The 27,917-nt window shown below is 38.4% G+C and overlaps 1 protein-coding gene across 3 annotated transcripts in view; it reads left to right on the top strand.

The window, feature by feature from the left end:
* The window catches only part of LOC121519970 (piezo-type mechanosensitive ion channel component 2), a 142,624-nt gene that overhangs the window by 39,650 nt on the left and 75,057 nt on the right, over window positions 1-27,917 (top strand). For all 3 annotated transcript variants that reach the window (XM_041803110.1, XM_041803111.1, XM_041803109.1), the window contains exons 4-8: window positions 4,683-4,725; window positions 8,895-9,057; window positions 13,246-13,513; window positions 16,091-16,304; window positions 26,962-27,136. In XM_041803110.1, the coding sequence (XP_041659044.1) occupies window positions 4,683-4,725; window positions 8,895-9,057; window positions 13,246-13,513; window positions 16,091-16,304; window positions 26,962-27,136 (863 nt within the window). The remainder of the gene's footprint in view (window positions 1-4,682; window positions 4,726-8,894; window positions 9,058-13,245; window positions 13,514-16,090; window positions 16,305-26,961; window positions 27,137-27,917) is intronic.

The following is a 27,917-nucleotide window of genomic DNA, read 5'->3' as shown; positions in this document are numbered from 1 at the left end:
CCTCATTTAGATTAAGAATCTCGTTTACAGGAGTGTTGTGGTGAGGAGGGGCAGCAGCACATTCACAGTGTTACTGACATTAAACATAAAAACCTAAAAACACTACAAACACACATCAGACATCTCATGAGTCACAGAGCAGGAAGTAATCAGTCCAAACACATAGGACCTGATGCAGCTTCATTCAATGCCTTAAATCTACTGAAACCCCCTTTTACCCAAAATGGACTTTAGGAACAGAAAGCAAAAGTACATTTTCTTACTGAGTCAACTGACTTCCTGTTTGAATGAAGACCTGCTTTTATTTTGAAATAAAATGATAAGTAACTCCAGGAAGGTTGAAGAATAAGATATCAACTTAACCATGAAAAAAGAACTTGTTATGGATTGAAAAAGGAAATTTGACAACAGTAAAAAGGCAAATGTTTGGTAACACTACATGCAGATAGCTTTTTTATGGGAAATGACACCTTAAGGTGTGGTGTACTTTTTAGCATGTGATTAATCACGATTTAAAAAAAAATGAATGACCATTTATTGACTTCTAGTAATTACAATGAATGCATCAATTCTGACAGCCCAAATAGAAATGCAAAATCTGATTATATCTTATGAAAATACCTTTTTAGATTAAAAAATGTTCTGCCTGTGTTGGATAAAAAAAGTATGTCAAATCAGTTTACATTTATAATGACTTTTCTTTGTATCTTGAGGTATCATTACATCCCTAGCATGTGTGCATTTCACCTGCTGGATGAGGGCCTGCGTATAATTATCAAGGTTCACACCATTCTATTTAAATCATAAGAAGCTAAAGCTAGCTTTCAGATGAGAAAAATACTTCTTAGATTTTTTGGGGTTGGATTCAGAAAACACATTTAAACACAGGTATTGTGTAAAACCAGCAGAACAGCAGAGCGATGTAAAAACAGTTACCATTTATGTTGGGTTTTTTTTGGTGTTTTTTTTCTTACTTTATATTGTTATTGAGATAATCTGGTGTCACATGTTGCATGTTTTTTCTGCACTGTGGCAGGCTAGTTTCCATTAAAAACTTTTTCCAAATGGAGAGCTTCTTTTGAAATCTACCACAGCAAGAGACTGATGCCACTTAATAACTATTACTTACTGCCTGTAAAATACAGTTCTTATGGTCTGAGTCTCCCTTATATTTCATTTCACAGATACTGAAGCATCATCCATCTGATTTCTATCTTTCTTTGTTTTATTTACCCTAATGCTCCTCCTCACTTAAAGAAGATTTTGCTCAGCAGCCTCCTGACAGTAAAAGAGTTTTTTATGTACTAACTATGATGTAGCTCTGTCTCTGTGGTCTGTCCAGCCCGTCTTATATTAGAGTTGTCATTAAAACAGAAACTTTGACACCTCAGCAGTTTAGCATCACATTAGCTACACAGTCCTCTGACAGAACAGTTGGATACATCCATATGTCTTTAGCTGAGATCCTCAGGTCACGAGCCAATGTTTAGTTTTCTCTGGCAGAAAAACAAAGGCCAGTTCATCTCAATACGCCGGCTGAATACCTGGAAATGTCTTTCTGAGCAATGAAGTGGCGTTCAGGAACACTTCAAGGAGTCTCAGCTTAAACTAAAACGATATTTTGCTATATTGTTTTTACACCTAGGTTATCTCAGCAGAGGGCATGGAAAGATTTATGGGTTTAATATTAAGTAGTAGATGAAGTAGAAAAATACTCTGACCTCTACCAATGATTAAACAATGTTAATCTTTTTTTTTTTGTTTTGTTTTTTTTTTTACTGTTTTTATTTTTTTCAGTTTCAGCAGCTTGTAGTCATTTTTCCCAATTTTCCCAATTGTATGCCTCCTCACCAGCAATAGACATGGACCGTTTGTCCATTTGGGCCATCCTTGTGAACTTAATAATCTAGGGAACCTTTTGGGGTCTTTTTCAAACTTTGCACAAATGTCCACTCTGACTTCAGCATGGTAGTATTAGATTTTTGAGGTTGTAGGTCAGTCAGTGATGATGTTGATGATGTTTATCCCTTGCTTGTGAATATAATCTCAATGACATTTGCAAAATTGTCCAGTCCACTGTTGTTCAAGGAAGATCTAATTAGATTATGGAAGTCAAAGTTCAAGGTCACTGAGATTCATGTTCATCCTCTGCTCAGACAGTTGTAGATCTCCTGGAGACATTTCACTGCCAGGTACTAGATCCAGTTTTCTTTTGGTTCTCTGAGCTGTGTTGATGTGCTTTATAGGTAATTGTCAGAACTCTTTTAAAAATCTAATATAAATTAATAGATATCCAGTAAGTATGATATTTTAATACAAGTTTATGGATAAACATAAAAAAGTGAAAAAAGAGTTTGACCTTACCCTTTTACATCCAAAATCTAATCAGTTCATCTTTAAATCAGAGTGGAAATTTGTGCAAATTTGAGAAAAATCCCTCAAAGTTTGCAAAAATTTAGGTTACATGCAAAGGATAATCATGAGGTCACTCACCTTAGCTTTTGACCTTAGACCTCCGAAATCCAAGTAATGATCTTTGAGTCAGAAAGGACATTTGTGCAAGGTCTGGGAAAAATCTCTCAAACCAGACATGTTGTATTGCTTCACAAACAAAAAGGGAACATGAGGCCTAATGACCACACATTTGACCTCTAACCTCCAAAATCTAATCAGCACATCCTCAAGTCAGAGTGGTCAATTGTGCAAAATTTGAAGAAAATACCTAAGAACATTTATAAACTATTGGTTATCAAGCATCATTAGACCCAGTGTCCTCGACTACTGGCCTACAACCTGGAAAAATGATCCAGTTCATCCTAGTCTTAGTAATAGGTTTGTTACCTTTAGTTGTCCGTGCAAGCTATTTTTAGATCGCTGCTGCCTAGTTCAGAGCTGCTGTGCCAACTCAATGGAGACAGACGGTATTTTTGGCTTTCCCTCATCAAACTCATCAAAAACACAATCCAACAACTTCAAAACGCTCTCGTGGACAAGTTGTGATCTGTACATTCACCATGCTATGAAATAATCATAAAATGTTACACGATGGAGATGTTTTAAAGCTAAATGCAAAGCCGGAACTACCAAGTTACTAAGGCACTGCCACACTGTCACTCCGCCCAGTGGTTTACTCGGAAAGTAGTTCCGAGTATTTGCTTCATATGTCGTAATTTTACATAATTATACGTTATTATTTCATAGCATGTGCAGGTCACAACTTGTCCACGAGAGCGTTTTGGAGTTGTTGGATTGTGTTTTTGATGAGTTTGATGAGGGAAAGCCAAAAATACTGTCTGTCTCCGTTGAGTTGGCACAGTAGCTCCTAACTCGGCAGCGCTGATCTAAAAATAACTTGCACGGACAACTAAAGGTAACGAACCTATCACTAAGACTATAGGGATTATGGCAATGGGCAAATCTGACAAAATGTGGAAGTATCCCTTCAAGTCAGAGTGGACATTTTTGCAAAGTTTGAGATAAAATCCCTCACAGTATTCATAAACTATTAGTTTACAAGCAAGGGTGAACTTTGATGTTAGCTTTTGACCTTCAACCTCAAAACTCTAATTGATAACCCTTAAGTCAGAGTGGACATCAGCTCAAAGTGTGAAGAATGTCCATGAAGTCAGTCATGAAATATTGACTACAAGGTGGAGGTGAACATGAGGCTCAGTGATTTTGAGTTTTGACCTATCCCATAACATCTAACCAGTTCATCCTTAATTCAGAGCGCTCATTTGTGCAAAGTTTGAAGAAAATCCCTAAGAGCTTTTATAAAATATTCATTCACAAGCAAGAGATGAACATGCAGCCCAATGTCCTTGACTTCTAGCCTGCAGCCTTGAAAATCTAATCATTTTGTCCTTAAGTCAGAAAGGACAGGTGTGCAAAATTTGAGGAAAACCCCCTCAAAGAATTCATAAATTACTGGTTCACAAACAAGGGATGAACAAGGGGCCCAATGTCCTTGACCTTTGATCTGTGACCTCCAAAACTGCGTTCATTCATCCTTGAGTCAGAGTGGACATTTGTGCAAAGTTTGAAAAAAAAAACACAATACAAAAATTATATTGTGTTTGCAAGAATGGGACAGGCAAAGGCTTGTACAGATCCTCTGTATGGATGGTTAACCCATAGATCAGTGTTTCCCAACCATTTTTCCTTGGCGCCCCCCCCTACATGTACCTAAGAAAAGCTGAGCCCCCCCAGGAACCAAGAGAGAAGAAAAAGTGACCCCTACTGTCAAAAATCAACATAGATATGAATTGTTTCACTGATAAAACACTAAAAGGCCTATGAATGATCTTCTTATCAAAAGACCTTTGTATAAACAACTTAATATCTGCTTTATCATGGTTTTAGTCAATATTTGCACATCTAATTTTGGCAGCCTCAGAACAGACAAAGCCTCACACACCCCTAAGATCTTTGGCAACCCCCCGTCGAACCCCAGGTTGGGAAGCAATGCCATAGATAATGCCTGTTGTTCATGTGTGGGCATAAAATGGAAAAGAAATAAAAGAGGGAAGGTACAACAATATAAGTATAACTGGAATGTTTAGATGGACTTGAATGATTTTCTCTCTTATAGACTTTTTTGTGAAAGTATTGGGAAAAGAGGATGAGGTGTATTTCTTTGCAAGGCAGTAAAATAATAACCTCTATATCTCTCGTTTGTCCAGGTTCCTCATGGGAGAAATCCATCCGACAGATTGGCTTTGAGAGGTAAGAAAATGATAAATTCAACACTTTGACTGTCCGACAGTCTGACTGCCACATCTCTAACATGTTGTTTTCCCTCTCTGTATTTTCAAGCAGCAGGTTGCATTGTTTTGCAGAGTGTCCTAAATATAGCAGCCCAACAACACAATTAAACAGCACTCTTTGTGTTTGGCCACGCTGTCTCGTCTTCTGACAAGCTTTCTGAACACTGCTAACCGGCCCCTGTGTGGATTCTTGATGAACAACAAACCCAGTTAGGCCTGACAATCAGTTGACAGGACTACATTTCAGCGCTTTAGCTGCTGTGTTTGCCTCCTCGCAGCCCTCATGATCATGTTAGATGTGGTTTCCTAAGTACGGGAATGTCTAAACCCAGCCACATCCTTTTTCCAGTACTCAACAGCCCTTGGTGGATAGTATACTGTAAGTGGCGGAAGTAGAGCCATAAACATTTTATCCTGCCTGCATTTACCTGTTTGTGTTGAGGATCATGTAGTCCATACAATGTGTACAACTGCATTTTCTGCGTGAGCAGATACTTTCTCCTTTAACTGCCTCTATGCAGGATATCGCTGCATATTAGTCACATGTATAGGAGGCTAAGAGGTCACATCTGTTTTATGCCTTTTTACTCAAACAGACTCTTCAGATTCCTTGGGTTTGACCTTTTACAAATCCTTCACATATCATAATATTTAGATGGTTTAGTGCAGGTTCTGCTGTGTCTTTTATACTGAAGCCTCATGAGTGATTGAGATAGGACAGGTCTTAGCAATGCTGATGTTTTTGTAGTCCCCACGCATGATAAACAAGGGGAAAGAAGCAGTCATTGAGTTGCTGGCTCAACCTTGTCTGGCTCTGATGGTTTCCATCTCTTTCATCTGTGTGAGGATGCACAAAGCCTCACGACAATAAAAGCGCATGGAAAAAAAACACGTCCTTGATGAGAGTGAAGTTGCAAACAGCAGCTCAAGGCGTGACTTTTCATCCAAGTGTGCGTTTTCCATTGTGTTTGTTAGCACCCTGTTTTCAACTTGTTAACTTTTATAAGCTTTGTATCCATTCAAGGCCAGAATGAGATCAAAATGGCCAGTTGCTTTATGACTCCACCAGACTTTTTGTCGACTTCTCTCTGCAGCCTGCGCTGCAGAATCGCCGGTTTGTTGTTGTGTATTGTAAACAATTTAACTGCACTCGGAGCTCAGCATGAAATGTAAAGAAAACAATCTGCCGGCTGAACACAGGATGCCGTGTGATTGTTGTAAAACTGAAATAGAAATTGGTTTGGATGATAAAAGTGAGTTTTAAAAGGTTTGGAAACCTGTTAGCCATTTTGAGGACAATTTTTATTTGCTTTAATTGTACAATGCAATCATGACACCTCATAAACCCGGTCCTCCGGCAGCAAAAACACATCTCAGTGGCTCATTCAAAGCCTGAAGTTAGTGCTGCTGTCAAGGCAACAGCCAGCCGCCACTGTTTAGCTTCCTGTTTGAACAATCCTTTCGGTATTTAGTTTAAGATGAGCGGACTAATCAAATAACAAAAGTTACAAAAGCCTTGTTTGCTCACAGCAACCACAAGACTATACAATATTATTTTGAGTTGATTAAATAAAAAATATACACTCGGTATGGTGTATATCAGTGTTTCCCAAGTGGTCCAGCCTCCGGACCCACCAGTCTGTCTTACAAAAGATCATGACCCAAGTTTCAAAAAAAATTTTTAACCACACATGTTTAGTAAATTGAATATGTTGCAGTTTGGAGCATGATTGGACCAAACACCTGATATAAAAAGAAAAGGGACAAAACCGACAAATGTTACACCCTCTTTCCCCATCATTATGTGTCATTTATTGCCAATTTTCCAGAGAACTTGGAAAATGACATCATTATCTTGGGAAAAGTAGTCATTTATGTGAAGAAGAGGAGATTAATTAGTTGAAATATTAAATGTTTAAATTTGCCCATTTTCACAGTAAAACAGGGTGAAATAAAAGGTATGGATTCATGTCCAATAAGGACTTCAGGTCTTGACATTTTGTAAGAAATATTAGCTCATTTTGAATTTGATGGCAGCAACACATCTTAAAAAAGTAGAGTGAAGTCAACAAAAGGTTAGGAAAGTAAGTGGTACTAATGATAAACAACTGGAGGAGCATTTTGCAATTAATTTGGTCCACTGGGGACAGACCAGTCATATCAGGAGCATTTTAGATAGGCAAAGTCTCAGAAGTAAAGATAGGCAATGGTTCACCAATCTGTGAAAACTGTTTCTAAAAATTGTGAAACCATTTCACAAAAATGTGGCAAAGATTTTGAACATCCAGTATGTCATCAGAAGATTCTGGATGCTTGTGACGTTTAGGCCCTCTGGGCACACTGCATTGAAAACAGGAATGAGTCAGTACCTGATCACACTCACAGAAATCATTGTCTGCACAGTTTGCCATGCCATCCACAAATGCGAGTTAAAGTTATCATGCCACAGCCCTCTCTGGACTGTGGCTCATTTAAAATGGACTGAGGCAAAATGGAAAACTGTTCTGTGGTCAGATGAAACAAGATTTTAATTCTTTTAAGAAACCATGGACGCTGTGTCCTGTAAACTAAAGAGGAGATCCAGCTTGTTATCAGTTCAGAAGCCTGCATCTCTGATGGTATGGGGTTGCATTAGTGCCAATGGCATGGGCAGCTTACACATCTGGAAAGGCACTATCAATGCTGAAAAGTATACAGAGGTTTTAGAGCAACATATGCTCCCATTTAGACATTGTCTCATTCAGGGAAGGCTTTGAATTTCTCAGCAAGACAATGCTAAACCACTAACTACACCCATCACAACAGCATGGCTTCACAGTAGAAGAGTCTGGATGCTGAGATGGTCTGCCTGTAGTCCAAACCTTTAACCAACAGAAAATATTTCACTCATCATTAAAGGAAAAATCCAACAAAGAAGACCCTGGACTGTTGAGCAGCAAGAATCCTACATCAGAAAAGTATGGGACAACATTCCTCTTCCAAACTCCAGCAAACTGGTATCCTCATTTACCAGATGTTTACAGACTGGTGTGAAAAGAGATGTGTTGCTGCCACCAAATTCAAAAATGAGTTCAATTTTTTTCCTGAAAAAGAAAAAATGCCTCAGTTTTAACACAAGATATGTTGTTAATGTTCTATTGTGAATAAAATATGGGTTTAGGGCGATTTTCAAATTGTTGCATTCTGTTTTTATTTATATTTTATAGGGTGCCCCAACTTTTTTGGAATAGGGGTTGTAGAATAGAATTAGTAGTGGCAGTTTCATGTAAGATATCAAATGACATTATTATCCAAAGTAACATATTAAATCAGAAAAATACACATATTTTTTTCTGGATTTAATGCATTCCAGTATGAAAAAGAAAACATTATGGACACCCGTCTTTATCATGAACAATGCAGTGGAAGTAAACTTGGTTTTTCCTAGTTTAGTAAAAGAAAAATACATCATGGCTTTTTCTGCAAATGGAATTTCACTCATTTCAATCCAACAAGCCAGAATTCATTAAAAAGGGTGGGACTCCATATAAAACCTGAAGCAATCAACACTGCACATATTAAACCAACAGCTGAGTCATGGAAACACGCTCATTCTCATGCATTCATGTGAACAGGTATTGTTTTCTGAAAGATATAATTGCTGCAGTAATGTTTGTGCCAATAAATTTTAGTGCTACTCCAATCTGCGTAAACAGATTCTACTTGGAAAAAATGCTCAGTGACAACTTATGCAACCTTCTTTTGAAGCTTGTTGGACCATTTCTGTCTTTTTAAACAATCACAGATGCAGGAAGGTTGAGACGGACGTAGAGGGTGATGTGTGACAAAAATCCCAGGCTGGATTCAAACACACGATGGGAATTATTTCTGGGACTCATCCAAGTGAACTTCCTGAGCCACCACAAGTCCTGGGGTTTCTAGGAAAAACTGCTTTATATTAAATGTGATTGTTCTTAGACAGCTTAGACTGCTGTACCATGTCCCATTTTCCATCATTGGGTTTAGATCCTTGCTTATGAGACAGCTCCAAATCCCAGTTTTAGGGATGTATTGAAATTGATCCTCCTTACAGGAAACAAGCGTCTGCTCTCTGTCATCACATATCCTTTGTTTGGTGTTTGTCTGCAGTGTGATTGGTGCAGACGCAGGGAACGGCATCCGAGTGTTCATCCCTGACATCGGCATGTTCGTGGTTGGCCTGGCCATCTGGCTGCTGTGTCGCAGTCTGGTTCAGAAGAGGCCGCCTGAGGACATGGCCCAGTACAACGCCGACTTTGACGCAGAGGAACAAGTGGGTCTCTTATCTGTCTGTCTTTATAGTCTATCTATTCATCCACACTATTGTAATATTCCATCTCTTTTCATATCTGCCCTTTTATGTATGGTAATCATCTGTCTTGCTGCATTATTGCAGCAAAAATATTGAATGATATTCAAACCTAAATTCCCCCAAAAGTTGGGACATTGTGTGAAGTGTGAATAGAAACATAATTTGTAGATTTGCAAATCTTTTTAGCATATGTTCAATTGAATACAGCACAACAGCAAGATTTTTTTTTTTTGATACTTTATTTTAACTTTTAAGGTTAAAGAGTACAGAATACACAAAAACACATTACAAAACATCGACAATTACCAAAACCAACAAGGCAGTAAATAAATAAATTAAAAAAAAAAAAAAAAAGGCTGCCAGTGTACAGTCACATAAAACATTCTACAACCTGTGTCACAATAATGAAGCCTGACATTTGAGGTGAAACGACCCAAGTGTATGATGCTAAGCAGAAATGGTCTCTATGGATTTGGACTGATATGGTACAGTGCCAAGAAAGGACCCCAAATTCTCTCAAATCTGTCTTTTGTGTTTGATTTGTATAAGCGTAGTCTTTCCAGTTGAATGACATACAGTAGGTCCCTAATCCAGTGTGAGAAGCTTGGTGGTGAGGTAGATTTCCAGGAGAGGAGAATAAATTTTTTAGCAACCACCATTCCCAGGCGAAGAGCCTCCTGTATGTCGTGTGCCAGTCCCAGAATCTCTGTAGTGTCCCAAGATAGCCAAGCACAGGTTGGGCTAAATGTCTTTGAAATAGGCCTTTGAGTAACAATCAAAATTTGACATCCAAAAAGTACACAAGACAGGGCAAAATCAAAAAGATGTGCTAGCGAGACTTCAGCAGACTGACACCTGTCGCACACAGAAGACACTGATGGAAAGATACGATTAAGTTCTGTCTTGGAGTAATGCAGTCTATTCATCACTTTGAACTGGATTAGCCTGTGACATGAGTTGACAGAAAAATGGTGAACCTGAGACAGTGCTTCTATCCAAAGCTCTCTGGGTATTTCTGTATTCAAATCCCTGGCCCAGGCTTCTCTGATATAATCAGAGGGGGCCTGAACAGTAGAATGGTCCACAAATTTTGATATAAGCTGCCTGGAGTCTGGAGGGAGCAATAGGACGCCAAGGAAGGAACTTGGTTCAGGGTAGGATTCAAAATTTGAGCAATTTTCCTTGACATAGTGCCTGATCTAGAGATATAAAAAAAGTGCAACTTTGGGAGATTAAACTTGGTACTTAACTGAGTGAAAGAAGCAAAGTTTCCATCGATGTATATATCTATGAAGGTCCTTATGCCTTTATCCCTCCAGACCTCAAACACCCTATCTAGCTGTCCTAGCTTGAATGAATGATTCTGGCATATGGGAGCATATATAAAGTCACTTGGAGTTCAGTGAGCCACACTGATTTGGTTCAAGATACGTAGGGAGTTATTCAAGATAAAATTTTGTTGAATTAATTTATCAACAAGTACAGGAGGGAAAATTAAGAGAGCAGGAAGAGAGGAGTTTTTGGTAGCATAGGCTTCAAGCTGTAACCATGAAGGGTATTTCTCAATCTCTGCCTCACCGTATTTCTAGTATGTGAGAGCCCAGGAGTTAGCTGCCCAGTAATGGTGTTTAAAAACGGGAAGTCCAAGGCCCCCCTTTTCAAGGGGTTTGTGTAGATGAGCTTTGGATATCCTATGTGATTTATAACCCCATACAAATGGCAATATGACAGAGTAGAGTTGTTTAAAAAAATGCATTTAAGTATATGGGAAGAGATAAAGGAACCTAGGTAGGCTCGCCATCTTAATTGCATTTAACAGCAAGATTTTTAACAATCAAACTGATACATTTTACGTTTTTGGAAATATACAAACATTCTGCATTTGATGCCTGCAACATGTCACAAAAAGTTAGGACAGGAAAATACTCACCACTGTGTCTAGTGTTGCTCATTCTGGTAATTATGTGCGATTGCACTGATACTTAAAAATATTGCAAATTTGCAATTGAGATTACAATATGATACCTAAATGGCATCATGAGTCTTCTTGCTTGGTTATTAAGGAAAATGCAGAGAATAATGATTGATTTGAAGTATGCATTTCTCATTCTTCTTTTTTTCTAAATGAAGATACTTCTATAAACCGCCTAAGTGGCACTATTGTAATTTTAAATGCATTTTGTAAACTTTTCAAGTTCTACTAAATTTAAAAATAATTGCAGCCTTATATGTGATTATGTAATTGTACAGTCTACCTTTGCAACTGCAATTGAAGTAATTGTGCATCACTTCCCGTTACATCATCTTCTTTTCTAAAAACTGTACTGTAAACATTGAGGAGCTGAAATAGTAAAACTATTGTAAGTGGATTTAGCTCCCATATTGCTTAGTATACATCTTAAGTTGCATAACAGTGCAGGTTTTCTGTTAACGTATTTTATGCCTTATAATGGGCTATACATTTTTAATGGGAAACAGGTCTTGTTTCATACAGGAATCTAGTACTTGCAGGCTTTTACTGTGAAGCCATATTGCTGTAACTTGTGCAGAATGTGGCTTGGCTTTGTTGTGCTGAAATAAGCAGCATGTCCTTTGAAAAGATGTAATCAGAGTGGAAGCATATATTCCTCCAAACCTGTATATACCTCTCAGCATTAATGGTGCCTTCACAGATGTGCTAGTTACCTACACCATTGGCACTAATACACCCTCATACCACCACAGATGCCCTTCTAGTTTTTCTTCATAGCAATCTGGATGGTCTTTTTCCTCTTTAACCCTGAAGACTTGAAAGCCATTATCGCCACATAAAATCCACATATTTGTGGATGCAATGACGTCTTGAGCCCATGTTAAAATATCCATCACAGAATGGTGCCAGTTTTTGAGCAGCACTGCCAGAGTGATCAAATATCAGCGTTGGTTTTCAGCCATGCTTCTTATGTTCTCTAGGTTCTCTGAATCTTTTGATAATATCATGGACTACAGATGGTGAAATCTTTAAATTCTTTGCAATTGCATGTTCAGTAGCATTGCTCATGAACTCTTGGACTATTTTCCTATGCGGTCTTTTAGAAATTGGAGCACCTTGCACCACATTGGTTGTACAACTGAGTGTTTCAGGAGTGCTTCTTTTATTTATGGATTGTGTTGCAGGCATCAAATTCAGAAGTTTCCAAAACACAATAAGAACATTCTTTTAGAACATGCTCATCAGCATAATAGTGATTATGATTGAAAAAAGTTCTCCACACTAGAAATAACCCTAAACCAGCAATGTAAACATCTATGTCTGATTTGATCTCATATTACCGGACAAGTGAAAAAAAAAAAGGACCAGGTGCTTTCCACCATAACTGGTGAGTATATAAGCAAATTGTAGCGGCTCAGATTTGATTCTTAATCCTCACAGTGGTTTTAACTCATTGCAGTACCCAGTCTTTTCTGTCAGTATTGAGCTTCACAAACTGGAATCAGCAGAGCTGGAGTTAGCGTAGCTTGTTTCCTCTGTGTGTTGATGACTTGGATTACAGCACTCATCTGCTGGCGAGTCCTACCAACTCTTCATGACTCAGTGTTAATTAAAACCACATTTACTTTCACTTCTAATGTGCTCCTCATGCTGGCACAGATGGCACCTCTCTCCATTGCTGAGTAGAAGCACCAGGAACTCAATTGTAGATCCTACGTTATGTTCAAAGCTTTTTTTCTTCCACCAGAGAGCCATCTGAGCTGAAATTGGTGTTTCAGTCATGCAGCAGTCTTACCGCTTCATTCTTTCCTCGTCTAGTGCCTTTTGAATGTTTTGTAAGTCACAGGGAATGGCTCACTAGTCATTATGTCTCTAAGTTATTGACTGTAGGAAAAAGGGACACACAGTTGGTTAGAAAAAGCAGCCAAGGAAGAGCTGGCAGGATTAGATTGTGAGCGAAAAGGGGAAAACATCTGCTCAAATATGTCGAACAGCCACATAAACCACAGAAATGTTTAAATAAGCCGTGCTGCAGAATAAACATCCTCAAACATGCTGCCAGCTGGGAGGGCTACCTGTAGGAAACAGTTTTCAGCACCATGGAGAGCTCAGAGCCTCAAACTGCACCATCACTCATTACTCAAACATAATATGTCACTGTCATCCTGCCCCAAAAGGAAGAAGAGGAGAAGCTGAGCCTGGATGACAACATCCTGCTGGAAGAGGACTTTGAAGCCGGGTACGAGGCCGAGGAGGACGAAGAGGATGAGGAGCTGGAGGGAGAGGAAGAGGAGGAGGAGGAAGAGGAGGAGGAAGAGAAGGAGAGCACTAAGATGAAGGTGCTGCGGTTGGTGGCCGAGGTTGCATCCAAAGTGAAGGAGATTATTGGGAACTTGATCACTACTGCGGGGCAGGTGGTGGTGACCATCTTGTTGGGCATGACAGGTGAGCAGCTTTGTGTGTGGTAAAGGGCATTCATATGCTGATCTTACAGCAGCACATGTTTGGTGATCTCATTTTTTTGTTAAGGAGTCATAAAGCCATAAAATACATCAGCAATTTTCTTTTAAATTATATAAATTTGCCTGGGAAAGGTAAACCATGATAGTCAACTCTTTGATACCTATCTTCCCTCAGTGCACTGCTTGTTATTATTCTTCAGCATTGCTCTGAAAGCAGGATGAGAGTTAGGGCATATCACTAATAACTAAAAGAAATGTTAAAATGAGAGGGAACAAGGCAGTCATGATTTGAAGAGATTGTTTGGTATTTTTGAAGTAGGCTGTTAAAGGAATATGTCTGTAGTGCCAAAGGCAAAGGCTTCTGGGAGAAAAAAAAAACACTTCAAAAATTTAGATAGAGCATAGATTTGAGACAACATTGTTCTGTGGCCCATATTTACCAAACACTTGCTAAATTACGTGAAGAAGCTGTACCCGTCTATTGCATTGAGAGTCTAGCTTCCCTGCCAATGTAACCAGCAAGTCCTGGTTAGGCTAATGCACTAAAACTGTTGCCAAGTACCTCACGCAACCTGAACTCAAAAACTAATTAATAAAAATTAATAAATGCCATTTTAGTGACTTTAAATCAGCATTTTTTGGATTTGGTTTTGAGTCAGGAAAGGTGTAATGCAAACAGGTATAATGAAAAATGTTAATAACAGCAGATAAATGTTGGAAATATCAGTTATAACTAATATTCATTCTCTTTCATCACACTGTCATGGTTGGGAACCACTCCAAATGTGTACTTTTAAAAAGTGTTGAAATTATATCAGAGCTGTCACGATTAATCACATTAATCACAATTAACTACAATCAACATTTAGTGCATGATTTTTTAAAATTACAATTTATCACATATATTATTGTGCACACTGTAGCCGTTTTAACACAGAGATTCCACAATAAAGGCGAAAAGGAATGCCGGTCTCTGTTCTGCAACAAGCAATTCACACAAAGGTGTAACAGAGCCATGCACGTCCCAGCTTTCACACACACCCCGGCGTCCCGTGATCAGATGGCAGCCACTGCTCGAGCTGCTGCTTTCAATGAAACTCAAAACTCTGGATTTCTCGGTTCAAAACTTTGTATTTTCTAAATGAAATATGGGGAAAATAACATGAACATTCATTTTGATTGATTAGATCCAATAGACTTTTTTTCCTCCATGTTTCTGAGTTGGAGGTCCAACTTTAAGCAGTTTCACAGCGCACATATTTACATCGGAGGTCGGAAACTTCAGAGTACCAAGCTCACTTGAACACATCATGGAACTTATCAGACGCTGTTGTGAGCAGGGATGTGTCTGCTCTCTCCTCCCATTTATGGAGACAGCAGCGCACACTCGCCGTTGCAGAATGCCGTGAGGCCTTTCACGCTCGTTGCGGAAAAGTCTGTAGTCAACCACTGCTCCCATTGGACAAATCAAAGTCATCTACAACAATGGTTATCAAACATTTGTCTTTTTACTGTTTCCTTTTTTCCTGTAGGATTGTTCTTAAAGGAGTTCCTTTTTCACGGTTGAGTACATGTTAAATCTTCAGTCGCCCTATAAAGGCACGTCTGCAATCAGTTAGTTTAAGACTATTGAAAAGTCCAAGATGACTCTAAAATAGTTTAATGTACAAAATAGCAGAATTTAAAAATGCCATAAAGCAATACAAAACAAAATTCTCCTTTGATTTCAAAACCATATATCTTAATTATATAAGGTATTGATAATTATTTGGTAGATTCTTTGTTGACAACTGGTAAGAAGGCTTTTACCAAAAGATGTATGACGCCCTTTGAACATACAAAAAATAACTGGATAGATGCGTTGACGGAGATTTACAAGATGGGAAAGATAACAACAGATTTCAAAGTGGGTGCAATATATTAAACCTCTGAGACCTGATTTTGTAAACATTTCACAATGAGGGAGCGCTGGTTTTATCAATTTTTCAGGAATCATGTCCCCTTTTTTCCTTCCTTTTCTCCTTTTCTCCTGATTGTTATCATTTTCAAATTGGAAAATCAAAACTTTCATTTTATTATTATTATTATTATTATTATTATTAATAAATTTTTTTTCTTCTCATTATTATTATTTTTCTGTATCACTTTCTCCTTGGATGTGTATACTGTAGTTACCTTCTCTTGGCTCCTCTGAGTAGCCAAAAAGGTGTCCCAAAAAAGCATGTCAATAAATCTGACAAAGACCTAGAATTTCGATTAAGATTCTCAGAGGTTTGTTGGAATATTTAATTATGTATAATCTTGTGATAATGTACCTTTTCCTTTTCTTACCTGTAGACTGTATCATTGGGCAATAAAAATGAATTGAAAAAAACAGAAAGAAATAAAATGTTAAAAAACAAAAAAAAAGCCATAAAAAAGATGAGATAAATCGGATTAACTACCGAAATCCTAAAATAAATCCTGATTAAAAAATGTTATCTCTTGAAAGCCCTAAATCTTATGCATGAGGACTAATATTAACAATTGTTAAAATGAATGGAATTTTTTCTGTTTTCAGGCGTCATGCTGCCCTCGTTGACCTCCGCTGTTTACTTCTTCATCTTTCTGTTCCTTTGCACCTGGTGGTCTCTCTGCCGGACGTTTGACACCCTCATTTTCAGCTGCATGTGTGTCCTCATGGCCATCTTCAGCGCTGGACACCTCGTTGTCCTCTACCTCTACCAGTTCCAGTTCTTCCAGGAGACCATTTCACCTGACGACAGCTACATCAGGTCAGAAGAACTGCTGCAGTCACATTAACTGTTAAGATATTGTGTGCAACCATGTAAATGTAGTGTTGGTTTTTAGTTGGTGCAAAGTTCAAGTGATCAACATCTTTTTTTCATCTTTTCAAAAAATAAAATATGCCGCAATTTTCCAGCACTTCTGTCATTCAGAGGGCAGAAAAATCAGATGTTTCATTCAATAATAGCTCTGATAAACTGCTGCTTTACTTCTTAAAGAGTCAACATAATGCTTAAGACTATCTCCCAAAAATTTGGAAAAATGTCTTGGAGGAAGTCAAACTAATCAGCAATTCATCTCCGGTGTCTTGCTGACTAGAACAACATTATTATAACAAGTCTGTGTGATGTCTGCCTCTGTAATAATCTGAAAATACATGATGTGATGAAAGTGCTCTGCAGCCAGAGCTCCTCTGACTGTACAGTAATTATTGCGCCTGAGGCAAGTTTGTTTAAACGATGATAAATATTTACTATTGTTACAAACAAGAAGGAAAAGGCACTGCAGCTGGAGAGGAGATACTGAATATCTAAATCCTGCTCACAGCACATCAATATCAGCAGCAGAGCTTTTAGGCTCTACACTACAAACAGCGTTGTTTCATTATGCATGAGGAAAGGAGACAATCAGCTGTCTGTGGCTGCAGCAGTGAAACCATGCGGTTGAGGTTACACCACATTGTTGCACAACATGTCGACATACGTTAGTCACACTTGGGATGGAAACAGACTGGTAGTAAGAATCTCAGCTCACTAAGGTCAATGGCAAACTGAAATACAAAAACACCTGTTCATTCACTAGTTTAAGAAAAATACACTTCAGTGAGATCATACATTTATCCAGAGAACCATCATGTTGTATTGACTAGAGAAAAAAAAGTGCTGTTTTTGTGGGTTGAAAAATGTAGTAATATCTGAATTGGAGGAAAGAGTTTTTTGAATTAAAACATCTACTCTGTCTTCCTGGTTTCTTAAGATGAATATGCCTCTAAATAACAAGCTTTTATTTCAGCTTTACTTAACATAAAGGTGTTGTTATTTGTTGACTTTTACTTGGCACTAATTCTGATCCTTTGGATGTTGCATCAGCAGAGGCTAATAGATTTTAAATAATGCATCCAAAATGTTTGAAACTACATTCAGGTAGGCCAAGGAGTGACTTAAGAGAAAATCAGGTAACTGCTGAAAATACTGAATCCTCATAGAGTTCATCTGAGTCTCTGGCACGATACTAGAATCTCATTAAGTCAGACACACAGAGCAGATTTGTCTTAAAATACAGACATAGAATATCTCTGAGATAAAACCTCATTTCAGCCAAAAACACATTTTTCATAAACTTTCCTCATAAACTTATGAGAAAGATTGAATTATAGAAATCTTAAAAGATGAAAATGTGATCTAATGACCTTTGTCTGACTACAAAATTCTCATTCATTTATTTTTGAGCCAGAGTAAAAGTTGGTGCCTTCACCTTCTTAGACCTGAGCTTTTGTTTGGAATGCATTTTTAGTGTATCCCACCTATTTGGGATGGCTTGGATCTAATGAGTTTTGGAGGTCTTGGAAAAGTTTCCCTTAAAACTACTAGAGATTTCCAAAACAGAAAAACTTCCACGAATTTCCAAGATTTTGCCCCAAAAATTCTGTGAAAAGTGGTTAATACTTTTTTAAATCCCAGGGAGGGCTGGGGAAGTTGGAGAGCTGTCTGTATTTGTTGATTTTTGTTTGGTTTTGTCTGTTGTATTGTAGTTTGTATTGTTCTATGTATTTGTGTTAGGACCTCTTGAAAATAAGATGCTTCATCTAAAGGGGCTATCCTTGATTAAATTCAAATTCAAATAAAAACTCAAATTTCCTGAAATATTTCACAAATGTTTCAGTGAAACTTTCAGAAAAAGACTAAAGATTTAAATAAAATTTTCACCAGAAATTCAATGAATATTCCTTAATATTCCACCCAAAATTTCCAAACACTTTCCCTTAATTTCCATAATAATTTAGAGATATGTCAAAAGGTATTTCCTACCTCAAAATTTTCAATAAAATTCCAAAATATTTACAGATTAAATTTCCATTCATGGACTGACTCTTGTGCAACTTTTGAAGAAAATCTTTCAAAGTGTTCTTATAATTCATACGGAAAGAGTGAATGTGAGGCCTAATGACTTTGACCTTTGACCGATAGCCTTCAAATTTTGCACAGTTCAATCTTGAGTCAGAGTGAGTATTTGTGAAAAGTTTAGGAAAATCCCTCAAAGCATTCAGATGTTGTGTTCACGACATTGGATGGACTATTCAGCTATTCCCGGCACAGAAGCATCAATAGGACAGATTTTTATTGAATACATTTTAAGCTTTGTTTTACAAGTAAAGACAAATTTTGTAAAAATGGGTTATTAAACAACTAGAAATAACCCTCTTAAATTGATCATATTGTAACTAGTGATAAATGTTTCAGGAAACATTACATCTTGATTTTTAAATGGATCTAGATTAAAATAAACGTAGAAGGAGATGATAAAGGTTAGAGATACATACAAATTTCAGGGCTGATGCTGATACCAATGTTTAAACTAAAAATTTAGCCAATGGCTGATGACAATGATGATGGATTTTCATGACTTCTTTTGGTGTAACAGTCCCACAAAGCCAGGATTTTCTCTTATATTCGACCACAAAACAGATGGGGATTTGTCTCAAACCAGGAATTAGGTCTGAGCAAATAATCTAATTTTGATTGTGTCTGCTCCAATATTGGAATATTCATATCGGTAAACTACTACTTTCAATGCAACATGGTTTTACTTCAACACTTGTTGAAAAAAAACATTTTAGCTTGATAAAAATCCTCTCCAAAACAGCTGAAACATGAAACTATGAAATAGAATAGAGTTGAAAAATAATTAAAAACCATGTTTTTGCTAAATTGTCCATTTACCTTCCAGCACCTGATCTAAAAGCTGATATCATGAGGCCTTTAAAACATCCCCAGCAGCACTGTAGCTGTTTCTGTAGCTTTTGTCTCAGTGCCCTTGGTGTTGCAGGGTTTTATTGATCTCACAGTTTCTCATTTGAAAGCTGTGCGGCTGTGTGTCAGGACCGAGGCTATTTACAGCTATGTTTAGCAGAAACTGCCTTGGACAAAACCTTGTGCCCTCCCATTCTCTCCCCTGGTTTAGATGGCAGATAAGGTGTGAAAGGTGTGATTGCAGTTCTGCGTTGATGGTGTTTGAGTTAAAAAAAACACTCATTAGAATGAATAGACTCCTCTTACAACATCTACACAGTCAGTAATGAACTGCTAAAGCTGTGCATGCTGCGGTACACTTTATAGCAAAAGTACCGCCTCACAGACTTGGAGCACAATGTCGTCAAGTTTCCAGCTCCCAAAAGGGAATAAAGTTTTTCATGTTAAGGATACTTTTTCATCTTTTTAGGGTATTTCTTCCTCTCCTGGGCTTGAAAAACCCTCATTGTTTGACACTTTAATCTCAATGAGCCCCATAAAATACTCATATCAAGAAATTACAGGAAACTTTGCCTTTCTTATGTCTCTGAAGATCCTTAAATTAGGAAAAAAATTAAAATGCTTCAATCTCTTTGGGTCTCTGAAATACTCTAAGGTCAAAACAGGTCATTTTTCTTTCTTTGGGCCTCTTAAACAATCTACATATGCATTAAAATGATATTTTTATTTTCTTAGAGTGACTGATTGCTGTACTAATCTTTGAAATTCTGAAAAAAAAAAAAAAATTAAATCTCCTAAATTGCTTGAAGTCAAATAAATCAAGACTTTTCAGGCCTCTAAAAGTCTTTAAGTGGGACTAAAACAGGAAAGAATACTGCTTGCAAACTGTGATTGTGCAGCTTTTGCACCCTCTACACCTGTGCAAATAAGACAGAAAGAAACCAAATTAATAAACTCATTCAAAAATTTCAATGCTCCCTAAACTGAGCTGTGGCTCTGGTAGAATTTCTTTGCATGAGGCTGATTGCAACTATCCAAATGAGCCATTTGAGTGCATTTTGGGCAAAACTGGACCGATTCTTAGAAAGATTTATTTGGAGGCTTTTTATACCTCCATTTAGAGAGAAGGAAAATGGATATCTGTCACCTAAGAGACCTATGGTTGTCCACATCCTGGTGGTTTGTCCTTACTTATTGGCTTTGGAGAATTCATTAAAGGGTTGCTTGCATACTGAGTTGAGTTTTAGGTGGTCGACTTGTTGAGTAGCTCTGACTCATCATCCAGCTGATTTCTGCTCTATGTTCTGGTACAGAGAGAGCTGTAAAGTACGGTGGCTTTACCTCTGACTTCTTCCCAGTTGATTCTGGGGTGAGGCAGGAGTGTGTCTAAGCCCAACACTCTGCAGTCCCTGTATGGATGGGATAATTGGGCAGTTAACAGTGACAGCAAACTGCGGAGTGTAATTTGGCGATGTCTGGATCACTGATCTGAACTTTGCTGACGATGCTGTGATCCATGCAGGGACTGTAGATGTCCTTGTTGAAGCTCTTAGCTTGCTGAGTGAAGAGGCTGAAAAGCTGGAAATGCATGTGGACAAAAACGAAGATCCAGGCATTTGGGCATGCCTTGGATCAAATCTTTGGAAGTTGTAGAGCAGTTCACCTAACTAGGCAGCGTAATCCATCCACTGAGAGGCTCAGATCAACCACAGACTGACATGCTCAGGACAGTGGGGATGGGAAGGGTCACCTGCCTGACTGGGGAACGCCAGCTGCACTTCTCCGGTTACCCAGCCCACTTGCCTGGGCATGATCCAGCTCACCAGATACTGGGTGTCCAGGACCCAGTGGACTGGTACAGATGCTGGAAGCGACTGCATGCTATGTGGAGGGGGCAGCTGGGAGAATAACTGGCACAGGCCTGGAGAATGGCCAGGGCAGTACAGGATAAAGATTGACACAGCAAGGTGCTGAACCAGCATATGCTCCCATACTTGACCTGATAGGGGATATAATCAGAAAGAAGGGTGGGAATAACACAGAGGAAAGGAACCACAGGCCAGATTATAAATTGGGCTGCCCATATACAATGACCTGCTGTCCATCTGCACCCCAGATATGTTCATTTTCATGTGAATAAGTCTCTTCTAACTAATTAACATTACATAAATGGTGGCATTAATAGTCACATGTAGTTAAAATGAAAAAAAAGACAATAAACTCAAGGTTATGGGTATTCACATCAGTATTTATTAGGATTTCATGCACAAACTGTCTAGTGATAATGACAACAATTCTACTGTAAATGAAGTCTGAAAATGTTACCTTAAACTGAGTGTAATTATTATAATAAAGGGTTAAATCCCTCAAAGACGGTCTAAGGCTCAACTCCGACTCATGCAGACAAACCTTTACATATATGGTTCGTCTGGTCTGTTAAGCAGGATGGGGATGAGTGTGTTTTTTTGTGTTTTATCTAGATGAACCTGTCATGATGTCTCACTCGCAGATGGAATCTTATTTAACATCTTTTGACTCTGGACATCATAATAAACTAGAAAGGTGTCCACTCCCTTTCCCACTAATCATCTGTAAGTGCAGAGAACTGAGCTCTGACAGTAGGAGAGTGCAGCTGTACACAGCAGATAAATGAGGTGCCGAAAGCTCATCTTCACAATCAGACACAAAGCATGAGCAAACTGCATGGAGTCAGGCATGTTTGGGTTTGAATATCACTAACCCAATAGGCTTTGTAGACTTGATGATTTATCTTGGATGCATGTCAGTAGAAATTTGAAGTACAAAGCTACATTTGAACCAACAAATCCAAAGTAAAGGTAAATACAGACATAACGTGACATAAGTCGTGTCTGCAGTTTATTCTTATCAAAATTACTGCTGCACTCATTAACAGTGATGAGACATCACAAGTGGACCTTGATTTCCTGAAACTATTCTTTGTAAAGGATGTCAGAATTTAGATATTTAGATACTTTTTCATGACATGTTTTTCTTGCTATGTTTCACAGATCCATCTGGAAAACCACTCATAGACAGCGTTTGGGAAAGGCCAGAGCCTTTTACAAAAAACTCGGAGGGTGATTGGATAAACGTTCTGTCTGTCACATCTTTGCGGGCCAATTAGAGCAACAAAACACGTGACATAGCCGCTACCGAGCTGTGCCCCTACTGAAGGAGTAAACTCTATACAGAACTGCATAACGTCACGACTCCGCTGCACCCGAATGTACTGCCCCTCGACACTAGTTGGTCCTGTCACTTTCTAACCAGACCCAAACAGTTCAGACGGGAGCTTTGCAAGATGGATTCACCAGTGAGAAACACAGAAACAGGCATATCCATCTGCTTTGCAAGGTTAAGTTATAGGTGTAAACGGCCATTTTTAGAATTTTGATTGATGGAAATTATTTCAAGAAACACCAGCTGCCATAGTAAACATTTTAGGAAAAGTCAGAGACGAACAGATTTTGAAATTAAGACACAACTGAAAAACAGCCTTAGGTGAATTTTACCTAATGGCAGTACTAGTATTAATAGGTACCAGCTGATAAAAACAAGTACATCTTTTTTTTTTAAGTCAGTTGTGTGGAAAAGAAATAGATCAGTCAAATTTTGCAGGCAAACTCTTGCACTGATATCTGTGCAGTTTCAAAAGTGTCCATGAATTTGGCTGCAGTTTTTATGATTAAAAACAAACAAAAAACCATTTTGGGTGCATAGACCTACTTTTTGTCACTGTTGTATTGAAACAGCTATCAATGCAGATTATCATATCAGCGGCAATCTTAAGGCAAGTTAGTTGGAAACCAGTTAACTATGCTAATAAATGATAAAAATGTTTTCAGCATAGCTGAATAATAACAAAGATAACTCTTAACTTCACTGCTGACTTGTGCATCTATTGACTTGTCTTAAGGAGTGAAAGTGTGTATAAATGGGTGTTACATTCTAAAACAGTGACCTTCTCATGTTGGACACATGTTTTTACAGTCCTGTTTTTGGAAAGTTTGCCACTAGCTTCTTTGATAGCTCTTAACACAAACAGGGGAACTATTTCACCATCTGTCTTCTCCTCATGCGTCTGTGTTGACTTTCCACAGCACTGAGGTATTTCTGTCCTCTGCTGTGTGAAAACTGAGGCCCAATTTCATGATAAACGCAGCACGTTCTCCTCTGATCGGCCTGTTTCCTCTCTGCAGACTCAGGCAGGCACAGGGAAACTCTTACAGACGTAAATATGTGCAGCCCCCCTGTCGGACAATAGGCCACCTCAGTGCCTGCCCTAATTGTGCTTGTTGACAGTGACTCGGCCTTGCTGTCGGCCGGGTGTCGAGTGAGACTGTTGAGAGGCCTGGCTTCCAATCCGCTTCCTGCCTCCCTTCCTTACAATGGAAGTCCCCAGTCATGTGACCAGCTTCATGAGGCCTTCCCCAGCTGCGACAAGAAACCGCACAGGAAATGTGGTGAGGTCAGAGGGGGGTGTCCACTCCTCCACATGGCAAAGAAAAAAAGACTCAGGAGGCATCTAAATCTGTGGGGTTGTCACTGGAAGACGTCAGCACCTTTCCTGTTAAGCAGATGACCTTTATTCTGTTCAGAGGAAAATAAGTGAATCATGTGGCATCCTTTGTGGTACAAACAGGTTTTCAGCCTTGCTGCATTTCCCAGATTCCAATGTTAGGGCGTGGAAGGAGATTTTCTTTGCAGGAATGCAATAAAGTAAAATTCATCACCAAACCATGACACTACAGGTCAACTCTAAAGCTGTTTACACCAGGACAAGTCAGATGATATTTGACGTTGTATTCCAGCATTCAGTGTACAATGTAGGTAGCTTGATTATGGTACTGTGCCATTGGCCTAAGCACACAAGGGCCAGTACTGATCAGACTTTTAATAATTAACTTTACAGATCTCCCTACAGACTATTAGAGTATAAATGGTCAAAACACAGAGATGTCAACATTTAGATGTTAAACATCACAGTAAAATGAAATGTGTAAAAGTGAAGAAAAATGTAACTGGACAAAAGTAACTCAAAGCAGCACAACGATGAAGAGAAGGCACTGAGATAAAGAAAGTTTTTAGTAATAATTTGAAAGTGAACATAAGGATGGCTAATCTGAGATCCTCTGGCAGGGAATTCCAAAGCTTTAGACCCCAACCAGCAAGAGCCAGTAACCTTAAATCACGAATCAGGATTCAGGAACGAGCTGAAAGTTCTTGCCAGAAGATCTTAAAATCTGTCAGTTGCGAAGAAAGGTAACCCTCCGAGCCCTAAACTATTTTTTAGCGAATTAGTCTCACCTGGACTTTTTGTCTTTAAAAACTTGTAAAACATCAACCCTCTGATGCATTGTAAAGCTCTAGGCATCCTTTTTTAGGACAACCTGTCCTGAAAATGGTATAGGACTATAAAGACAAAAGAAAATAACGAAATGAAAATTGAAACTCAAAGCTTTTAATGTGTGACATGGTACAATAATGAGCAAAGCTTTTTTGTACATACTTATTCTCCCAGCTCTTGGGGACCAGAAGGTGAAAAAATAGTCATTCGAATGATTCACATGATAGCAAAAAATGTCCTTGCACTTTTTCATAGACTGATTTTGAGTCATTATTAAAAGCAGTTTCTGTCTGCAGTGAAACAATGGGCCACATCACGGGCTCTCTGTCTCTCTTTCTCTCCATTTTGAGCTATTTAGGTGGCTGATGCTTTATGGTGGCTAATGCTAAACTAGTAGCAGAACTATTAACTATTTCCAGGATTGCTAGAAAAGCTTCTGTAAGGGCTATGAAGGCATAGATAGCGTCATTAGAATGACACAGTGGCAGGCTGCGAGAGACAGAGTTATGATTCAAAAGTTATTTAACATTAAATAATGTATTGCAAATGTGTGTTCTATTTTGAAAACTATGTTTATGGTTTTTATGTATTGTTAATGAGATCTCGCAACCCACCTGCAGTACCTGCACTGCTCTTGCCTCTTGGAAAACAGCTACAACTTTCCAGCATCGTCAGTCAAATGAGCCATGTCTGTAATTACACATAGCTCCCAGACTTGTTACAGTCAAAACGAATAAGTTAAAAGATAAGCCTCTGTATGTTGAGTGCCATTTTAAACCTGAACTACTAAGACCAAAACTGCTTTTCAAACTAGACTTTCTATCTTCAGCTTTTCTGTCAAATAAAGGCCAAAAGAGTGGCAGCAGTTATGGCAATAAAGTCAAAGCACCCCCTGACATCAAGGCCAGACAATGCTTTTAAGCATAATTATAGCCTAATCTAGCAGTTGTAAGGTTTTGGGAACTGTCAGCCCTGAAAATTGATGGTTTTATCACATGTACTGCGTCATAGTGACCAACAAAAACCTGGGAGGAGTCCCAGGTCAGGTATCACCATATAGTCATGGCTGTCAGCCAAGTCAGGGCCTTCTCTCTCTGTGATCACCTAATCTGACACAGTGACCATTGTTAAAGACAAAGGGATGGGGTCTAACCTTGGCGTAAGGCTGAGTCCAGACACCCTACTTTGGTGGTTTGTTTAAGTGATCCCTCAGTCTTTATATACGAATAATAACTCAAGCCAGTTCACCCAATCTGGCCATACAAGGACTTTAAACTGGAGATAAAACATAAGCCATTGTGTTAAGCCCTCTTTTTGCTTTTAGTCCTTTAAAAAAGACAAAACACTGACTTTTTATTTGCTAATCTCCTCTTAAGTATTTCAGGTTCTCCTCTTTTGAGAACCTAGGATAACCGTAGATAACTTCGCAGGTTCATTAAGGGACGTTTTGATCCCCTCATTCAATTTGGCTTTATTTCTGGGATCAATGACTAGATTTATCGACGGAGAACTCCAAAGTCTCCCACACTGAAAGGAATATAATAAATTAAACTGTACACTTATCCCAATGAGAACAATCAAATCTCCTGATTAATGACATTTAAGGCTGTTAACAAAAGAATTAAGCATCAGTATAATTTATTTTATACCTCCTCACATGGCTGTTGAAATAACAAAGAATTTAAAGATTTTAAACTTGCTGTTAAAGACAAATTCATTGGTCAAAGTTCTGCTTTACATCTGATATAAACTCCAAAGTCACTACCTTGGTAATCTTGCAAACTGCCACATATACAGAAAGAGTTTCAGTGCAGTCATATATTTTGATTCATTATGCATATCTCATTCCTAATGCAGATAATTAGTTACACATTAGGCTGATAAAGGACTAGAAAATAGAAAAATCTGCATCATTTCATAATGCTTTTTTCTGCTTTGTTATGTCCAATCCAATCGTTAAACTGCAAGATAGTGCATATCAGTTAGAGGAAACCACAAACTCTTACATGTAGGAGTTTTAAACCATCAAAACTGTGGTAAAATTGCACAAAGATCAACCTTTAAATGAAATAATCATAAAAACAACTGTAACTCTTGTAGCATTATAACAGACATATTTTGAAAGTTGATTTGTATGGTTCAAATCATACCTTTGGTGTGATTTGAAGCATACAAAGGGTTTATGCAAAGGATCTCTTTGTTGACATAATTGCTAGCTTTGTTCATTCACCTATTCAAGATTTCACCTCTTAAGTCATAGAAAATGCCTCTTTCTCTCCTCACTGGCCTGTTTTTCTGTGTCTGCAGTGTATTTGGCATTTCTCCCATCGTTCAAACCAATTGCTCCTACACGTGGAAATTCATCGTGCACCCACGGCGTAAATGGTACCACTTTGTCAATCCCATCATGCTGCTGATTCTCTACTACACCCTGGCCACGCTCATCCGCCTCTGGCTGCAGGAACCCATCGACCAGCTGACGGTGAGGACAGCAAACACTTATGCAATTAAAAAATCACTTGGGAGTGGACCTTTTTGGTTCCCAGCCTTGAGTCATATACTGGGAAAAAGCCAATTATTTGCCCTGACAGGGTCAATATTTAATTTGTACACCTTTACATTTCACTAAATCTAAATTAAGTCATTTTAACTGCATGTGAAGCAACTTTGAAGAAGAATGTGACATAAATACTTGATTATTTGGAATTATTCTATTAGAATTATTTTAATGTCCTTTTTCTTGTTCCCAGAATTAAACAATATTTTGTGGTGTTTCAGAAAGAAAATTTCTTAACTGTCAATGCCTTTTCTTTTGGGCTCAGCTGCAGCTCTCAATTAAGTAAATCACAACCAAACTGTTAGGAAAGGAGCAAGATTGTTACCTTCAAATAAAATAACATCATCTATGTGTGATTAAACCCTGAATTTACACTACTAAAACCACGACTCACTGGAGAAAACTGCTGTCATTGTAAAACTGAGGTGGGTTCAGGCGGTCAGTAGACGTCACAGGTATTAAACAGGCTTTGGCACACAACACCTCCATACAGCTACTCAGTAAAGTCCAGACAGAGAACCAAAATAGTCCTCAGATTGAATTAAACAAGCAGCCAGGTGGCCTTGTGAGCAGAGAAACTGTATTGATGGAAGCTAACAGGAGGATTGATCCGTCCGCCGTAGCTCAGGTGTTATCTGAGACACTCTTGTTCTAATTTTGAGCGTGAAGGGACAGATGCATCTTGGCACCTGGTTTCAGTGTTACA

Source organism: Cheilinus undulatus, linkage group 13, assembly GCF_018320785.1.
Source record: "Cheilinus undulatus linkage group 13, ASM1832078v1, whole genome shotgun sequence".
Lineage (NCBI taxonomy): Eukaryota > Metazoa > Chordata > Actinopteri > Labriformes > Labridae > Cheilinus > Cheilinus undulatus.
This window is presented reverse-complemented; position numbering and strand designations above follow the sequence as displayed.